A 20,069-nucleotide genomic window follows, 5' to 3' on the forward strand; every position below is an offset into this window, starting at 1 on the left:
TCAGGAAGTTAACCACAGTGGACTTCAACACCACAGCTCGCCTGTATCTTCTTTTGTACTTTTGGTAATGAAGGGGTCCCTACACAATTCTAAAAAAAAAAAAAAAAAAAAAAAGTGCAACACATCTTTTTCAAGAAGTTATAATAAAGGGTATTGCTCCAGTATGGCAAAAACTAGTTCAAATTGGAGTAATAGAGTCCCATCTGCCTTTCAACACCTATTTGAACTTTCTCACACTAGCCCCCTGCCCTTTGTACCAGAACTTGTGCAGCTGGGCAGTGAGTCTGTTGCAATCTAACCCTTCCGTGACCTGTTTTCAGCTGGCCCAGATCTCTGAACAGGTTCTGGGCAACTGTACAAGCATTACTATCAACACTGCAGCCCTGAGATAGACAAGCTTTAGGCAGCAAGGAACCATGCTTTCAGACCAAACAACTGCTTTTCAAATCAGAAGACTAGCAGTCCCAATGTAAGTGAAACCTTGTCCTCATCCACAAGGCACAAAATGTGGAAAACGGAAATACTAATTCTCATTTTTAAATAAAAAAAGACATTTGTGCAGAGAGTAGTACAACATCCTATTCAAAAAGAAGGAAAATTAAGTCTGCCTTCTCAAAGAGGCATAACCCTTTTCCACACCATTACATGACAACTGGAGCTTTCACAGAACAGCAAAACCTGCACAGCTTTAGAATTAGAAGTAACACCTTTGGCTTGTACTACGCATTTTAGGCTGGAAAGAGTGGATGAACTCTTGCTTGCAGCAAGAACTTTGTTGTTGACGCTAAGAGAGAGAAGTTCAAATTTGAGATGACAAAAATATCAATTTGTTACATCCAAAAACCACCCACCAATATAGAAGTATGAAGTTGAACATATATAAGACAAAGACCTACCGAGTGAGGAATTTCCTTCCAAGTGCCTCTTCCCAAACATCTTATTTTGAAAGTTTTTATCCAGCATTCTGCCACCAAAGGATTGTGTGGCATTAATTCGTACTCCAGAATGTGAAAGATCATCTTCCATAAAAGCTTTTGCACTTTCTACAGCCTCCACTTCCAAGCAATTTTTTGGAGTTTGGAAACACGCAAGGTTAATGTTCCTTTCTCCTTTAGCAATAGAACTGCATGAAACTGCTTCAGACTTTGTTTCCATCTCCAGATTCTGCTGCCCTTCTCCCAGAGAAGTCTGTCCTTGCTGAAAACTATTTTTAAATAATGTTAACTGTTTGTCTTTCTTACTACACGGTATGTGCTCAGGCGTTTTAACATGGTGCGAGCTTGGAAGAGGTTTCATTTCTGCTGGGTAGATGCCTTCTAATTCAAGTTCTTCACTGAAGTTTTCTTCAGTTTTGGATGCTGAGATTACTTTATCTACTATTTTGGCTGTATCACCACAATCAGTTAGAGATTTTACAGGCTGACCACTGTCTTTAGTTGAACTAAATTGATTTGTAATGCAAAGCCTATTGCCCACAAAGTTATCAGAATCTTCCAAAATTGCCTTTGCCCTCTGATAGGCATTTTCAGAGACTTTAACATGCTTTCCACTTGCAGTGCTGAACCCAAAAGCAGGATGTAAAATCAATTCAGTATTGGAATTTTCTCTCTCTTTTGGTAGTATTACCCCTGTTTTCCTAGGAACTGCTTCAGTGCTCATTTCAGACTTTTTAACATCTTCCTCAACTGAAAGTATTTCTTGCAGACCTGAGGAACTATTATTTTCCATTTCACAAAAGAGCTGCCTAGCTTTCTTTAGTGACTCTTCTGACAATTGCACTGGTTTACCACTTGCTGTACTAAAAAATCCAAGATTACCCATAGAAAAATCTGACTGCTTTATTTGCTTATCTGGCATAGGCAAGTGTCCTAAAGGCTTAATATTCTGTTCAAAGCACTGCATCTGAGAATTTGGAACAGACTCTGCATCTGCAAGCGTATTTGTATCACGGTGTCCCTTTTCACCTGCATTCTCATTGACATTAATGAAATGGGATGCAACTGAATTAGTCTCCTCACTTTTTGCAGCATTTAACAGTTTAGCAGAATCAGGACACTGACCATGAACAATGAAAGATGAATTTGCAGCAACTTCCATCTGATTAGTTTTTGATGTAGACTCAGTTTTGGGTTTTACAAATTCACCATTGTCTTGAAACATTTCTCTGACTCTTGCTAATGCATTTTTTGAAACTGAAACTGCTTTACCTTTTGCTGTACTAATCACAATTGGTTTCAGATCCTCCATGTGTTTTTCAGCGTTAAAACTACATGATGTTTCTTCTAATGTGGTCAAATTAGTTTCATCTTCAGGACCGCCAGCTAGGGACTGTTCTTGGTGAGCATTAACTGTGGTATTTGTGAAGCAGTTTGTATAAGGACAAGATTCATTTAGATGTTCTAAGTTAAATTCCTTACTGTCACAATTCAAATGAGAAGAGCTACATTTTGAAACACTGCTGTAAGTTAAGAGGAAGGAGTGATTATTTTTACTACACTCAACAAATAAACTATTTTTTGCATCTCTACACACAGAATCATCTGCAAGGTCATTCGATACCTTCATTAAGTGTGGAAATACAGTAGATTGCACAGGACAATCACGTATGTTTTCTGAATGATTGCTTTTTTTTGCCAAATATTCCATGTCTCTCTCTGCAAACAGTTTTTCACCCTCAGACAATGAAGTTTCACTTGAAGCATCACTGTCTTTTCCAGGAAAGTATTGTGACTTTCCAAATGTGACATCACGTTTTTTCCATGCACTTTGAATTCCAAAATTTCTTTCACAATCTTTACCTGCATTAATAATTGCATCTTTATGAACAGTATCAAGAATACCAGTTTGTTTAAAGGGACTATGCTCTACTGTCTTTTTAAACTGATCTCCAGTTTCTTTAGAAAGAAGGTTTTCATTAAAATTAAGTGTTTCTGAATCATGTTGAGCAGTGCTTTCAATATATGAGTCACAGTCTTTGACACAGTCCGTACTACATCTTCTTTTCTTTAAGGGGTCCTCGAAATTGTCACTCTGTTCCTTTCCTAAAACATCGTCTTCTGCAAAGAACTGCTTGGCCTTAGCCAAAAATCCATCAGCAATTGTTATTTTCTTGCCACTCGCAGTATGGAAACCAGATGGATAACTCCCTTTAACTGCATTTTGTTCAACATCCATCTCTTGCTGAAAAGGCATTTGATGATGATGGTAAGAGCCTATTTTTATTTTGCTGTGGTTTACAAACAGGTTTTTACCAAGGGTGGTGTCTGCTTCTCCCATACTATTTGTCTTTTGTTTATCAGAGTTCTCTGAAACACTTACATCTCTTTCTCCACGTTTTACCTTGAGCAAGTATACAGAATCATCCAAAGATGCATCAGAAATGGAGATATCACCATCAGCTGCAGTTTGCAATCTCTGTGGTGAGTATTTATCTTCTTGATTTCTCTCTTGTCCTTTCTGATTAGGAACCAGTTTTTCCATTTCACTGGATATACTCAAACTATGTTTTCCTCCAGTGGTAGTAGCATCTCCTAAACATGTCACATCTAATGAGTCTTCTTGCAAATTGCCTTCAACTTGGTAATCTCCTTGATTCAAAAATTGTTTGGAAATTTTCAGATTCTGGTTGTGTTTTGTAATGGATGACAGACTGTTTCCCATGTCACAGGCAGAATACCTACCATTATTCGTACAACTAAAATCAATGTTTTCATCATCATTTCTTGATCTTTTTGTCCAATTTTCTGTATTTCTCCCAAACAGTGTACTGATATTTTCCTCATATTTTTTCTCTGAATGGTGGGAAACAGAACCTGTGCAGAAGTCAGAATCTGTGCTTTTAAAGTTTTTAACACAAACTGTTTTTCCTCTGTTTTCTTTTGTCAGGCATCCGAAAAAATTCCAGTCAGAAGACTTAAGTCCATTTGAACTCTGGCATCTGGTATTAGTTTCAGAAGATTTAAAGAAGTAGTTATCATCATCCAAGTCCCTGAACAGCTCTGCAGACCTGGTCAAAGCAGCTTTAGAAATATTTATTTTTTTACCTCCAGCTGAAGTAAAGCCTACAAAATTAGAAAAGCTGTCCTGTATGGGCACTGGAAAGCTTTGACCATCAGATACTCTACTTCCATTTCCATCTAAATGAGTAAAAATAACCTCTTTGTTATTTTTATAGAAAATAATTTTGTTCTCTTTTTCATATTCTATCATTTTAGACTCTTTATTTGTGTCTTCCTGCTTACTACAATACTTCCTGCTTACTTGATTTTCAGATTTAACAGCATTACAAAAATCAGTATCTTTCCATATTTTAGAAATATTTTCTATATTGGTTGTTCTATTTGTTTCTCCACTTCCAAACTGTTGAGAAATATGACTTTGTAACACGTTACTTTGCTTTCTAAACTGTGTAAATTCAAACTGGCTGCCTGTTTCTTCCAGGATATTAGAAAGTTCAGCAATTTCAGCTTCTTGGCTTGCTGTCAAAGTTTGATTTGATTCTTGCAAGGATTGTTGACTTCCAGGAAAATCTGTACATAGATCAACTTTATGTGGAATAAACTGTGTATGCCTAGGTTCAAGAAAACTTGCCCGTGGATCTAAAGAATCAGATAAATTACTATTCAAATTGCTTTCCACATCTGAGAAAAACATATTTTCCTTTTTGACTTGATCTGAAATATTTTTGACTCTTACCATGGAAGAGGCTTCAAAGCATTCATTTTCAATATCTTTGAACAACATTTTGCCTTTTGCTACACTGTCTTCAGAGAATTTAATCTGCTTATTGGAAGCAGTTTGAAAGCCACTGAAGCTCAGATTTAAACGGCATGCATTTAGATTTCCTGACCACCTCTCTTTAAGCTCTAGGTTCTCATTTGGATTTTTGTTGGAACACATAGGTTTTAATGAATATACATCTTTGTATGGCACAATATGTTTAGAAGGAATTACATTTGTCTTCTTTAAGTAATGTTTTTCTTCAGTGTTAGGGTTAGGTACCTTCTTTGACAGATAAAGTCTTGCTTTTTGAGTTATGGTTGCAAAATGATCTTGTGCAAAAAGATCTGGTACTGTCTGTTTATCTTTTCCAGAAATTACTTCATTTAAAGAATTATCATCTATAGAATCCAACAACTCTTTAGTACTCACTGCACCTACAGTATTGCAAGCAGTTGCTTGAAGGTTTTCATTGTTTTCCATTGACTTTGTTTCTTGATTGTCAGCTACAATTTCTGAAAAGGAAGCTATATCTATTTCTTCCCCTTGTTTTAATTCAGTATTACAATTTTCTGAGCCTTTTATTCTCAAAGGCGCAAGTATTTCTCTACATTCAACTGCTGACAACTGGTCTGTAGCATGCTTTTTTTCAGTTGATATTTTATTGCAACAATCACTACTGACCTTATTTTTGTCAAAGGTGATTTGACTCGAAGTATTATTGAAACTACTGTTTGTCAGAGATGTTGTGTCATGCTGCGTAACAATCAAGCATTCGCTATTACCAGCGGAAGATGGTGCGAGTTGTCCTTTAAGGCCCTGAGGTACAATAGCTCCATCATTCACATTAATACTCATATACATATCCTCCTTCTCTTTCTCTAAGGAATAGCCTTCAGGCAGCAGTCTAGAACGCTTTCTTGCCATAAGGCATGCTGAAGTTAGAACTTTACGTTTTATATTTGAAATTCTTTCACTATTTAAAGACTCTGTCATGTTTTCGTTCCAAGTATTAGATACTTCTAAGCATTTTAATGATGTAACAGGTTGATGCTCTCTTGCATTTTTCACCATGTCTTTCAGCTCCTGTTGTTTCAGCCTGCTGTTGAAGGCATTATAAGATGAGTTATCCATTATATCCATTTTTATGGTACAGGTACTGACATTTTTTTCCTTGATATTAGATTGCAAATGCTTTCTCTCAGCAGAAAGCAGGTAGCCTACAAAAGACATTACAGAACAGAGTTGTTAATAACATGGTCGTCATTTATTCAAAAAAATGCAGATTAAAATGTTCATAAAATTTTGGCCCATTCACAAGGTATTTATGGTACCAGTGTTAAGCATATGTAATGCTTTTGCTTCCAAACGTGAAAGTTTTGACAAGGTTGGAGCTTTACCTGATCCAATCATGTTCTAGTAGCCAGAAACCAGTGAGTAACCTGCAGTTAATACTATCAGTTAAAATAAATGATTTGTAGTTGTAATTAAATTTGAAAAGATGGATTTCTATTCCTTGTGTTTCAACAAAGCATATGCTTCAAACTGTAAAGAGCAATGCTTCAGTTGCCAATATTAAGTAACTATTTTGCAAGAACAACAGCTTTTAAAAATAAGTGTATGTGCTTGCTTTCATTACATAATTTAAGCTTTTAAAAATATTCTGTACTCCTGGAAGAAAAAGACCTACAAATTTAAACCTTTTAACTTTAGAAAAATAGCCAAAGAACTCTAACATACTTTATGCTGTCTTAGAAATCACCTACAGAGGCAGGAAGACACTTGACACTCCAGGAGTCCAAACAGCAATGGCAAAGATAACTGAGCTTGTCAATTAGAATAATGGTTCAAGGTGGAAGTTTCTATTCCAGAAACTAGTTTGAGACTAAATAAGTTAGCACCAGACTATCTGAAAATATTTATGCATTTCTGTCACCTTTGTCATTAACAGACCAATCTGAAATCTTGGTTACCCGACTAATCAGTTGCAGAGACGCTTTATCACTGAGAAGAAGTAATAAAGACTTTAATAAGTGAAAAGAGAATCCTCCACCAATGAAAGAAGCTTAATGATATACCTTGATCATCATCTCTGGCCTTGTGACAACTTTTAAATGAATCAAACTCCGAAGACGGCAATGTAGGATGAGCAGGTGATTCACAGGTTAGTTCTTTCTGAATTTTTTCTTCTTGATACAGTAAAGTGTTATTTATTCTATAAATAAATCTCTTGGATCTCTTTTTCAAGCTGGATAACATATTTAGCCTTTTTAAGCCAGATTTTTTAAAAGTATTTTCACCATCTGTTAAATCTAGGTCACTGCAATTATCTGGAGATATAGTGCCACATACAAGTGGATGAGATAGAACATCAGTTAAGACAGATTTAGAAGTTGCTTTTAAATGCTTGGAAAAGCTGCTGTTGTAGACTACAGCATACTCTGTGACATTTGTACTTTCAATTAAAAAAGAATTACAGTCTAAAAAGCTCACTTTAGAAACCTTTTCAGCAACACATCCTTTTAGTAACTTTGGATCTTGAATACTCAAAGACACAGATTTTACTGGAGGTATTTCCAATGTTGGATTGTTCTCAGAATTTTTCACTTCACAGCACTTCTCTGACAAATTGACACTCAACAGCTTTTGTGCTTTTAACAAACTTGAAGTATTCAGTAAAGATGTTTCTACAGCATCCTCTTTGGTCATTACTACTGATTTCTCTTCAAAATTTTTCTCTCTACTTAAGTCAGATGGTGGAGAGCTACACACAGACATTTCCAAGTGAGCGACATCTAGATCAGATAAGTTCAGCTGAGACCACTGACTGGATGAAGATGATAGGTCTTCTTCCACAAGCTTCCTGCTGTCAGATGACTTCTGTATTCTGTTATCTTCCACATCCATGGTGATCTTAAGCGACTCTGATTCCTTCTCACGTCCAGTTAAACAGGCATGCTTAACACACCTATCTTCATCAGTTTTCTGGAGTAAAGAGTCCTTCATTTCAACTGACTGGGTTTTTTCAGTCCAGCTAGTTGTTTTCACTTCCTGTGAACTGCCAGTCTGTCTTCTAATAGGCTCTTCAGAAGGAACATCCCCCCTTCCTTGTGCTTTATCTATAGTTATTTGACATATCTCTCCTGCATCCAAGGCATTTGGCATCAGCGGAAGGGTTCCATTGGACTTAGCAGGCATGCTGAATGTATCCTCAAAGCTATCCATCTCGCCAAATGAGCCATCTAACATCTTCTCTGGCTCTAAATAGTTTAGAGAAGACAGGGAGAGGAAAAAGAATAATGATTACGTCATAGAAAACTTGAGAAACAACATTGTGGTTTTTTACCATGCAATCCAAAGTTGTACTTACCTTTGCTCAGGAGTGAGTGTGGGAAGATATATGTATGTGCCTTTAAAATAGGTTATTCTCCAATAGCTGCTGTTAGAGAGAGAAAATAGCAGGCAAGCAATGTATGTGCAGATGCTTATGGCCTCCTGAGGACTGCTAACCTGTTACACAGGTTTCCAAGATGAAATCTATTTTTTTCAAAAGAATTTTGCTTTTTCTCTAGATAGGAGAATGAGTAGGAAATTTTACAAGATAAATGTCTAGATTTTTTCCTCTGAAATTTTTACCGAATTTTGGGCAATAAACATCTTAAGAAACTGCCTAATTTTGTCTGTAGCTGGGAGTTAAATGAACTGTTATTTAAGGATGATTCTATTAAACTTTGTCTTTTCCTTTGATCTACAAAATTATAGTATTTAGAAGGATTCTTAAATATAATTTTTTTTTAAAAAAAATGCTTAGCTAGCTTTAAGAGGCCCCAAATGATTGGCAAAACTACTAGAAAAATAATAGTGAGGATTTTTGTTTGTGTAGAGAAATATTATGCAGTAGGGAAAAAAAAAATCCAAACTCTATTTGGCAGACAGCCTTGAAAACCTATATATACAAAGTAAAAATATTACCTTCTCAAATGGACGAAATTAGGCCTACCTTTTAAATATTTAACATTCAAAAAGATAGCTAGGTTTTATTCTGAGGATACTTTTTAAGACATGAAAACTTATTTTTCTCATCAAAGAAATCAAGTACCCAGAAACATCTCTGTCTTCTGTTTTTCTGGGCATATAACCAATACACCATAAGTTTTCCCATAAGCATTTCTGGAGGTAAATTTTCTTTAATTTATAACTCTTTTCCCTTTTAGGAGTATTAAATAATCTAGTGTCTGAAGCCTTTTCCATTTAGAAGTCCCTAGATTACCCACTACTTAGTCACACATATCCAACAGTGTGTAATACAGTACAGTCACTGCTCATGCCCAGCCTGTAGGCATAAAATCACCTCTCTCATCACAGCTCTTGAATAGTTACTGATTCTCTTTCCCTTCTATTTTTAAGGGGAGTGGCAGAAGGCATGAGTAAACAAGATCTCTGAAAGAAACTATAATACTACAGATTGAGGCTGCAAGTTCTTTTCCCAGATTAAAAGTGCATTCTTTTGGAGTAAATTCTCCACCCACATCCTTTCATCCTGTAACTATTTGTCAACAAAACTGTTTGAAAGACCCATTTGTATTCCTTTTTACTTCTAAAGGCATTAGTTTGAATAGAAAATCAGAACTAACAGTATATGAAAGAGAAGATACTGTTCATTCGCTGACTAACCTGATCCCTGATTTTTTCCTTGGTAAGTTGATTTTGATTTCTAAATTTACTGGAGGGGCAGACAAAGGACAGATAACCCCCAAAACTAGGACTGAGAAACAGGATTCTTCCATTTTCCCGGTAAGTGCACTAACTAGGCAATAACTGCTTAATTTGTTTTCTCAGAGCCTCTCCTGAATAACTACAATACTCAGGGAAAAAAAAAAGGCTTAAATAGAAGAGGTTGGTAATGTTTCTGCTCTGGATTCATATATTGACCAAGTGTTAGAATAGAATACATTGTCCTATTTCATACTGGAATCCTTATAAGCAGAAGGTATTGAACCCATTTCTCCTAGAAGGGGAATGAATGGCCCCATTTTGTTTTGTTTGTTTTTTTTTTTGAATTAAAGAGTAAGTATCAAGCTGTAAGCCACAGCCCAGGGCAAAGCACCTAAAATGTTACAGAACTTCATGTTTTCCATTGGCTTGTCAATTTAAACAGCTTCACAGTCAACATGCTGGCTACCACATACTTGAAAAATCGTAACTCTGAATCTATGGTTATATAGTACCTTGAGCAAAGCTGTGACTTCTGCTATAAGGCCAGATGCCTAAAACTTAGTGATGCAATGACCTGTGCTATGCTTACTTAAACTAAGAACTTGAACATTAAGAATTAATGATGGGGTTATAAATAAATATACTTAAAGATTGCATGCAAATTTAGATAATCTGTGAGAGCCTTACCTGTTAATACAGGATAGTACACATCTTAAAGTCCTCACTCACAGTAAATGGAAATCAGTTAGAAAAAAGTTACACCAGAAAACCCCCAAATCCAGCAGTATTTGAAATATTTGAGAGTTCTTGAACTTCAGACTGACTGCGTATATTCAGTCTCACTATTGTTAAGGATATAGCTGGTACAATATTAATAAACAATCTTTTCATTAAATTAAAACTACAAAGGTGTTCAATCAATACTATGTCTCTCTTATTTTCTTTGACCAAGAAAAAATCTAATAAAACAGACTGCTTTTCCAGATTATACTAGTACAAAATATATACTGCTATATAAAAATATATATAAAAATATATACTACTACTACACTACTACAACAAAACAAACATTCAAAAGCTACCAAGAGGTGGAAGATAGAGTTGCTAGTACCTTTCTTTTAACATTGTATCTTTGAATGCCAACTTAAATATTATCAAAAGGGGAAGGAGCATAGAAGGAGCACTTACAAACAATATTGTAAACTTTAAAAGCCACAGTTTCTTCCTCCTCTTCTTTCTACTACAGCTATTTTACCTAGGCTTTTCTGCTGTACTATGGGCTGTGATAAGGTATCCTGGAACACAGCAGAGGGTATCAGTTTGTCCTTCATTTCGAGAAGTATTATACTGACCATAAACTACTTGATTATGTTCAGCACCAATTCCAGTCTCTTTTCCTTCATGTTTCACACTAAGATACAAAAATAGCACATATCTCTGCAAGCAATGATGTTTCCTATCTAAGCACTCTCAGCCCTCCCTCTTAACACCTGAGGCGATTCTTTTGCAATCCTTACATTTACCAACAGTATTTTAGGGCAGCCCATTTAATTTAGATAAGAATGAGACATAGTCCCAAAGATTCAGCTTCCCATCTATCCCACGTGCATCTCTACAACATCTACACATCCTGAACAAAGTTCTCTGTTAATATCCTTCCCTTTGCCATCATTTCTCAGCAAAAACGTGAAAGCCAAACTAAAGTGTATGCTTATTCTTCTTCACCAACATGTTCTAAGAACACACTATGAAAGCAATTTTTGTTGGCTGAGTTTTTTCTGATGTATTAAAAAGGATAATATTCCTTTTTCCTAACAGATTTTGTTACGTTTTGAACTTCAAAAGATGAAGCGAATGAAGAAAGAATAGCACGATTAAAAAACAAGCACATCACAGAACAATAAGTGTTAGGTGTGATTGCATGAGAGAGAGAAACCAATCTGTTAGCTAGAAATAGTCTTGCTCCTCCTCTCTAGCCTGTACTTTTTTCCCCGCCTCTCAGCTCTCATTTCCACAGTCTCTCCCCTTCACTTACATCAGTACCAATCTGGTTATCCAATGGCATGGTAACCTGATTTAATTCACTGACCCATCAGAAATTGATTCCCCCTTTTTATGGCAAGATTAGTTTTTACAAGTAGAATCAATTTAGGAGATGGGAGTACACAACTGGCAGATGAAATAAACTGTAAGATTATCCCAAATCACATAATGCAACTTCATCCTCAGACTTGCTTCACAAAGTGCCCAGTAACAGCAGTAAAGCATTAACACTTACCAGCATTTTCAGCATTTAGCTTTATTGCCTCTGGTATGGACTGTATAGTTGTCTCACTCCTCCCAGGATATTTATCATGTTTGGAGAAAAAATTACGTGAAACCTGTAAACCCAGCAGTCACACTGTTACATAGACTGCATATCAATTAAGGGTCAGCTTAATATTAAAATATATAACCCTAAATATTTACTATAATAGCCGAGTAATTCTGCGCTTCTTAAAATAAAACGTAGCATATTTTTGCAGGGAAACTGAATATCTTGAAAATAAGCAAGCTGATAATTCTGCAACCATTTAAGGGCAGTGAATGAATTCAGTAGTTTAATATATATAAGCCTTTCAAAAAAAAGAAGGAAGGAACTAAAAGAAGAAGAAAGGTTGTTTTAACTTCTAACAGTTGGTTTGTTAACTGTGAAGTTTCAGGTAGTAAGAATGAAATGTAAATCCATAACTGAATCCCATTAGCACTGCCCTTAGCTTTCGGTCTCAATAATCATTGAGTGTTCATATACATAGAGTAAAATTATAGTTGTACAGAACCTCTCTCTTTCTTAACAACATAAAAGAATTGAAATTAGTACTCAGTTTTAACCCTTGATGTAGTGGTTGAGCTCAAGACCTTATCTGACAATATAAGGCAAACAACAATTGTCACAGCTTTGACAAAGGGGAGGAAAATACAGGAACTAACAAACCTACAGCAAAGTAGCACATTGTAGTTCCTAGAGGTGATTTCTGTTTGAATTGACTCACACTGCCACTGAATCCAAGTTAAGTAAAAAAAAAAAAGTCCTCAAAGGGGTTGTATTTGTGAAGCATAATCTACAGCCAGGTTTTGCAAGCTTAGTTTTGTGAGCAATAAGTTTTACAAAGAGCTAGATAAGAGAGCATAGAATGAAAGTGAGGTAATTTTTTATTCTTGGCACAAGCAATTTGAGTATGTAACTAAATAGCTTAAGTGTAATTAAAGAATAGCATAGCTCTTAAATCTACTTACTATCTCAGCTCTTTCATCTTGTTGCTTTACTTCAGAAATAGAATCATTCTCTCTAGCTTTAGAAGAAAGATAGACATGTCAATTCATTTGTTCTTAGGTGACTGGCTGAGTGTGTTCAAATACAGTTGGGGTGTTGAGAGGGGTTTTCTTTTGATTATTTTAAATGCAACTGAAATCTGTAAAGTAATGAAATAGCCCCTAAAGACTAACGGCAAGTTTAACTGAAAACACTTACAGGTGAGATTCTCTGCTAAGAGAGAGCATACACACACAGTTCTGTAACAGCATAAAACACCCTCAATCACACCATGTGGCTGCTGCTGTGCAGGTGCAGGAGTTACCACCCTGAGCACACCATCACCCTTTCCAGAAGTTATTCATGACACTCCTCCCTAATTTGCTTCTGTCACATGATCTCAATAAATACTTCAAGCTACTGTCAGGAATTTGATTTTTCTTTGCCCCTCCCTCCTCAACCCCAAGCAGTAATATCCGCTTCATCCATATTACAAAAGGAGAGCGTAAACCCTATTTTTAAGATTGCTAAAGAGCAGTATCTTGAAATACCTACCTTTCGTTAACATGGCATCTAGATTCCTGTGCGCTATTAAGATCAGTAACTTGAACCCCTCCCTTGAAGCTGCTAAACAACTTGTTCTTTCTCGTTCTTTCCTTTTACAGGTAACTGATGACAAAAAGTGGGCATCGTGACTATGAAATAATACGCTCTTGCATAAAGTGAGAGAATTAGAAAGCGGGTTCAGACCAGAACTCATCTCCCAGGAGAGTCTCTCTAAGCTAGGGTTAGTTTTCCCAGACTTCCTTTTCAAGCCACGTCATTCCAAAGCCATGAACATGCAAAAAGAAAAGGCACAATTTATCAGCCCTGTGAATGGCACAATTCAGTAGCCCATCCCTGCTGAGAAAGGAGACTCTCACTTCTTGAATGCATTCTTAGTCAAATACTTCACACTGTGACCATTTAACAAAAATAAATATAGTCTTTCCATTTTCTCAAGGGTTTTCATCATCAAGTCATATAGTCAAACTTCATTTTGCCTGTTCATCACATGTAAACAAATTACACTTAGGGCAAAACCTTAGGCTGAAGCTTGATGTTCAGTGGCTATGCCATTTAACAGTCATCACCCACTCGTCTTCATCCTCTGTTATGCTGACACAGCTGTTTGTGCAGCTGTGCAGTAAATGAGATCCGGGAATTACTCTGTCTGAATAATCTAGGAAAAATTGTTTTTCAATTGAATCAGTATCCCAATCTGCTTGACTGCCTCAGTACAACAGCGAGGATTGTGAGAGGGCTTGAAATGCTGAAGCCAGTGCTGCTGCTGGAAAGCTGCTTGATGAACTACACCCTTGGACTTCCTAAATGTACTCACCTTGACATAATGGCATCTTGCTTTGTGATGGTGCAAACAAACAATCACTACCTAATCCTCTTTCTATGCTTTGCTATGTTAATTCTAATTTTATATTCCCTAGCTCTTTATACAAAGGAAAAAAGCTTTTGAAAGCAATTACACGTTTAGTTTAATTTCTTTCTTTTAGAGTCACATAATTTAAAGTCACCCACGGACCATTGCTGTAAGAGTTTTGTCTTCTTGTCAAGAAAATTCAAATATGCCTGTTCTTCTAGTGTCAAAAACAGAACAGTATTTAACTCTTAGCAACTATTCATTATTAGAATTACCTATTATCACTGTTGCGCCAAGTGTTGGAGGTGTGGCTAAAGAACTTGACCAGGACATATCTGGATCCACTTCTGCTCCCAGACTTTCAGAAATACGTTTTGGAGTTCTGACCTAAAAATATATTTAACAATTATTTCTACACAAAGTTTTAAAGATACTACTCAGGAAAAAGAAAATAAAACACAGGAATAAATATTTACCTCCAAAAGTTTTGGTGTGCAAAACAAACTTCCATATTGTCCTAAAAAGGATTAAGTAGTAAGAATATGTAATTTATATCTACAGATATCAAATATTTTGTAAAATTAAACAATGAAAATACACACCTGGAATATTACCTCTGTGTGGAGTCCTGCAAGTGTTCCTTAAAAACCAAAACCAAATAAAAAATATTAATTTTACTTCTCAACTTCTGAAAATAAGAACAGTAAATATTGATACCAGACATTATGTACAATAAATTATACCACTCCCTTCATTTTCTCTCTTTTTTTTTTCCCAGTCATAACTTTTGCCCTGATAAACAAAATGTAAATTTCTTCTCCTGTGTGTCTTTCTGGACCACCAGTCCAGAAATTTAAACTTAAAGGTAAGTTTATTTCAAGCTGCAAAATATTTCTTTTGTGAAATATGCTCATTTTCAATGATGAGTCTTACTAAATCTCAATGCAATCTATCCACACGTTTCTTAACATGCTGTATGAAACTATGGAAATCGGCTCAATTAATTGGATTGAATTAGATAATTAGTTGAATTATTCTTTATAACTAACATGAGTAGTTTGAACAGATTTATCTGAAAAATACGTATTTAATTGTAGAAACTGAGTCTACTACTAAAGAAGATCCTTGTAAATGTTATGAATAGTATTACAAATTACTACGTTAGAAGCACATGATACATCACTACTACCATTGCCTGCACTGGATTTTGAAGATTTGGGAAAGTGAAATAACGTTAAAGAGTGGAAAAAATAAAAAGAAAGAATGCCTAAGAAAACGGAAATTTTCAAAAATTAGCTAGTATTTTATTTTCAACTCTCTTGGCAACGTATGAGTATAATAAAAACATAAGATGATTTGCAAGATTATCCATTGCTCTGAAAAACACTACCAGTCAAACACAGTGGTTTTAAGATTGCTTTTGGTTTAAAATCCATTTTATTTTAAATTTGTGTTTACATATTTAACATACCTAGCAGCATGACATACACCAACAGGAGAAGCAAATGTTTCATTTCCTTGATCTATTTTTGTTCTTATGATTCTTGGACTAATCAAATTTTCTTTGCCTGGAATACAGAATATAATGATCAACAAAGTCTTGCAGAATCACATGTAATAGTTTTGATTTTGAAGTTTAAAGATAAGCTTAAAAAAAAAAAAAAAAAAAGCAAAGTATGATTTTTTGTACCAAAAGTTATCTAATGTTACCTTGTCCTCTAGTGTTTTGAACGTGTTCAAATTCTACATTAAAATAATGCTAAACACATTTCAAATGCACAGCCAAAATAAATAACTCCATTTGTCACCTTATTCTTTTGTTAAATGTCTGTTTCAGTATATTTCCTAGATATTAGTCAAGTAATATATTCCATTTTAATGTTGCATTGTGCATTTCTTCTTATTGCAGAAGTTGTTCTCAGCAGAAACTCAAAACAGGCAAACATGCACTTATACCAGTTTTCCCTCAACTTTACTTAAGACATATGGCAAACATGCACTTATACCAGTTTTCCCTCACCTTTACTTAAGACATACACTTCTTGATATGAATGAACAGCAGAAAGTGAAATTTTTTTCTGGAACTATTTGTATGCCATGCATCCCTAGGTAAAAGAGAGAGCATGCTCATCAAAGAAGCAGAATCCTTTGAACAGTGAGCCCCTCACATGAACAAGCACCAACTCAAACAATTCCTACTTAGAAATTTCCAAACAATTTCCATCTCAGAAATTGCACCTATGTTTCTGCATCTCTGACTGCTTCCGAGTTCCTGAGTCCATATGCCCACCAGCATGGCTGCATCCCAGTACCATACCAAGGTGAAATCCAGACGTGCATCGGCTTCCATCCATGCTCTTATTTTCGCAAAGGGAAACCTAGGCTCACAAGTCAGTTGGCCATGACCCAGAAAACTGGGGGAATAAGATCTCAGGCCATGCCCCAAGGCAGTCCATAGAAACTTCTGTAACTTCCTTGACTGTAATCATTAGCGTGCACAAACCGACATGCTCATGCACATGCAGAGAGGAAGAGTAACCATTCAAAACAGAAGAAGTTCCTTTGTCCCTCTGTCTAAATAGGTAAAGACAGAAGAAACATTTTCAGCTGGGAGTAAGTTGAGCAGAAGCCTGGCTATAAACTTAAGAGAAATACACAGGGTAACAATGCTCTAAGAAGACAATATTATAAGGTGTATTTGAACAGCACCACAGTTCAACACCTTTAAAGCCTTCACTTCAGGATCTAAAAACAAGTCCTATAATGAGGAGAGTCTTATGTTCATCTGTGGCTGATCTAGAAAAGCTTATCTTATTGCCAAGGAGGACACACACAAAGTAGATGTACAAATCAAATACTGTAGTAATGGAGTTAGAAATTCCTCCATAGAAAAGATTCTTACACTTATTTGTCCGAGAAGGATAGGTACTACAACTTGCAGATACATTAAAAAGGAGTGAAGAGTGACACCTACTTTCACAATGTACTCGGGATTTGGAAATAGCGTAATGAGAACTGCCCTGTAGAAGTGGCAGAACTCTTCAAGTAGAAAAATTCTTTCCATCGCTTACAGTTTTACTAACTCAAAGAGCTAAGTTCTTCCAAATCTTTTCAAGAAAATATGAGGAAAGCTCTACAGATCACCTTGTATTTCAGTGTTATAAGCATTATATTCTCTTAGAATATTCAGACTAGGACAATATCTTCTCTACAGTGGTCTTAGTATGTAGGGATACAGTATCAGGTGATTGCAAGGCTAAATTCATTAAGATCAATTCTGCCTTTGTACAGGTGGGCTTAGGAAGCCTACTATGCTTTCTGCTTATCGACAATGCTGCTGCAGAATTTGTATCACAGTACTAGTCATCAGCTACAAAAATAACACGTAAAAAATTCCTCTCTCTTCTGGAGCTCACAAGAAGCCTTTAAACAAACTTATTTTAAAAGTTACTCACTTGCTTCTATGTTTTTCTGATCCAATTCTTTTCCAGGAGAAGAAAAAGGTGGCAATATTGTACTCTGTTCTTCAAAAATTAGTGGAGTTGAAGCCAGCTGGCTGTAGGTAGCAGGTTTTGCCCTTGGAGTTTTAAAAGGGGCTTGATCAAGCCAGCTAATATGACCATCAAGTTCTCCTAACAATTTAGGCTCATAAGGGGAAGCTTCTGAGCTGAGTTCTTCAAACCAGTTGAGACTTATAGGCCCTAAATCTATGAAGAAAAATACATAGAACACCACGTTAAAAAAATAAATGGCATGCAAATTACAAAGTAAGAATTATGAATTTATACATCATTAAACCAGGACATAAAATAGGAATATTCATTCTATACATGATATACCTAAGACCATGTCATAATTAGTTGTAACTGTAGCAAAATTAACGCTTCATGCGGGATGCACGCCTATATTGAACATATTGCTATAATTATATTTATTAGCATGTTTCTGGATAGCTATGAACTCTGATGTTGACAAAGCATAAAAGAAGCTTTGCCATAATTTTAAGACCACTAACAAAACTAACCAAAGAGTAATTAAATATCCTGTTTGTTTAAAATTAAAAGTAAACTCTTGGCTTTTAGTTTATATCTAGTTTTATTCAGACTGGCAAGTTACACAGGTTCCTCTTAACATTAGTATATTATACAACTCTAGGTACATTTGGCAAAAGACTAAACCTGCACTGCATGCAGGTGGCTAAAGAAAACCACAGCTAAAACAAGTACACGGAAGCAACTGAGAACACATTATGAAAAAAAGGCTACAAATAAAAGTTAAATGAAATATATAAAGAATTAGATAACAGTGAATAAAGATTTTGGGCAAGCAGAACAGGCAACAAGTTGAGTAATACTTTTCTATGGGACAAAAAGATCACTGCAAATGCTTATAAAACATCAACATCCTTAAAGCAACTCTAATAAAAACTATTTACTTTAGTCAAACTCTACCTGATTCACTGCATCGCGCCTTAAATATTTCAAAGAAAGTTGGTTTGTAAGCCATTTTCGTATCTGTATCATTACTGGATGGCTTGTTGAAAAACCTGAAAAGAAACAGGAAAACACTTTCACACAGCACTATTCTAAAGTTACTGCTAAACTGGAATACAAGTGTTAACCCTGCTTTCCAGGACCTCTTGGTAGGTGGGCCGTATACCAACGTGTTAGCTTCAGGACTGTGATGTATGTATTCGTTCATAACAACGGACAAGTTATGAAAACAACAGACAAAAAAAGTAAAGGGAATCACACAGGAGACAGCAGAACTCAGCAAACACAGGAGGACAAGATGGAAGGCATATAGCACTTTCGAGATGTTTTAAATACCCTCACACTACTGTATATGAGGATGGAATATACACCATTACCTCTAGACTCTTACAACCACCACTGCAACACACCATGACTTTGGTTGAAAGTTGCTTTCAAGTTGAGCAAACTTTGCCAGTTTTATAATTATATTAAAAAAAAAAAAAAAGTGACCATTGCTAAGATTGCCACAGGAAGACATTTTTTGTGTTAACTTTATCTGAACACGTTTCCACCACACCATATTTTACTGTTTGTACTGTACAATCAGTTTCCCCTGTGATGGATGGCTTACACAGGCCTTTGCTCCCCAAAAGGAAAGGAAAAGCATGCTTGTAGAAGCGGGTACATACTACCATAAAACAGTAACAAAACTAAGCCATTAATTAAGTTACTTCAAAAGGACGTGCCATAAGGTGAAGTGAACCCTCTCCCTCCTCTACATTGCTTCCCCCGCGTGTTTACGGAAAAATCCTGCGAGGAAACCAGCACTTTCACACTTCGGGTGCTTTGGCCTGCGACGTTACCACCCCAGCACCGCGCAGCGACCTCAGGCAGGGCAGAGCCGGCCCCTCCTGCCCGGAGGCCGCAGCCCCCCCCCGCCCCGTCAGGGGAAGGGCACAGAGGCGGGCGAGGTCGCATCCCCGCAGGGCTCCGGGAAGGAGCGTTTACCTCCCTCCGGCGGCACCGCGCCCGCAGCATCGCCTCACGCGCGGCGTGGGGTGGGGCGCGGCGCGGCCCGCGTGGGGGCGGGGGAGGGGCGGCGGTCGGCCCCCCCTGCCAGCGGCCGCCGGACCCCGCCGAACCGCGCGCCACAGCCGCGCCGCCCCCACTCGCGGCGCTCAAAGCTTGGCGCCAAACGCCCCGGCGCCTGCGCGCTGGCGCCCGCCGCTGCCCCGCCTGCCACGTCACGGGGCAGGGGAGAGAGGCCGGTAACGGCCGCTTCGCCTCAGCGCTGCGGGGCGGCGCCGGTCCCAGCCCCGCCCGCCATTCCCTTCCTTTCCTCTCTTTTCCTTTGCCTTCCCGGTGCTCCGTGCTGGGACCGCCGCCGGGGGCTGGCCGGGGTCGCTGTCGCCTCGCGTTTCTCCCTTAGACGTTTCATTAAAGCGCTGTG

The 20,069-nt window shown here is 37.1% G+C and overlaps 1 protein-coding gene and 1 long non-coding RNA gene across 5 annotated transcripts in view; one reads left to right on the plus strand and one right to left on the minus strand.

The window, feature by feature from the left end:
* The window catches only part of BRCA2 (BRCA2 DNA repair associated), a 42,340-nt gene extending 22,601 nt beyond the window's left edge, over positions 1–19,739 (minus strand). Inside the window, exons 1-11 of one of the 4 annotated variants that reach the window (XM_068930104.1) lie at positions 19,628–19,739; positions 18,596–18,690; positions 17,600–17,851; positions 15,616–15,712; positions 14,759–14,784; positions 14,621–14,661; positions 14,420–14,531; positions 12,712–12,767; positions 11,714–11,816; positions 6,798–7,979; positions 897–5,939 (exon numbers count right to left, since the gene is read on the minus strand). In XM_068930104.1, coding sequence (XP_068786205.1) covers positions 897–5,939; positions 6,798–7,979; positions 11,714–11,816; positions 12,712–12,767; positions 14,420–14,531; positions 14,621–14,661; positions 14,759–14,784; positions 15,616–15,712; positions 17,600–17,851; positions 18,596–18,650 — 6,967 coding nt within the window. In that variant the 5' untranslated portion in view covers positions 18,651–18,690; positions 19,628–19,739. Of the gene's footprint in view, positions 1–896; positions 5,940–6,797; positions 7,980–11,713; positions 11,817–12,711; positions 12,768–14,419; positions 14,532–14,620; positions 14,662–14,746; positions 14,785–15,615; positions 15,713–17,599; positions 17,852–18,595; positions 18,691–19,627 lie in introns of those variants that run through there. The other 3 variants (XM_068930103.1, XM_068930105.1, XM_068930106.1) reach the window with 3 other exon arrangements.
* LOC138065600 (uncharacterized) lies at positions 3,345–14,423 on the plus strand. The gene is made up of 5 exons (XR_011138682.1): positions 3,345–3,419; positions 3,886–4,144; positions 5,803–5,875; positions 6,671–6,883; positions 13,393–14,423. It is a non-coding gene; the product is annotated as an uncharacterized lncRNA (long non-coding RNA).
* Positions 19,740–20,069: the final 330 nt, after the last annotated feature.

This window comes from Struthio camelus, chromosome 1, assembly GCF_040807025.1.
Source record: "Struthio camelus isolate bStrCam1 chromosome 1, bStrCam1.hap1, whole genome shotgun sequence".
NCBI classification, from domain to species: domain Eukaryota; kingdom Metazoa; phylum Chordata; class Aves; order Struthioniformes; family Struthionidae; genus Struthio; species Struthio camelus.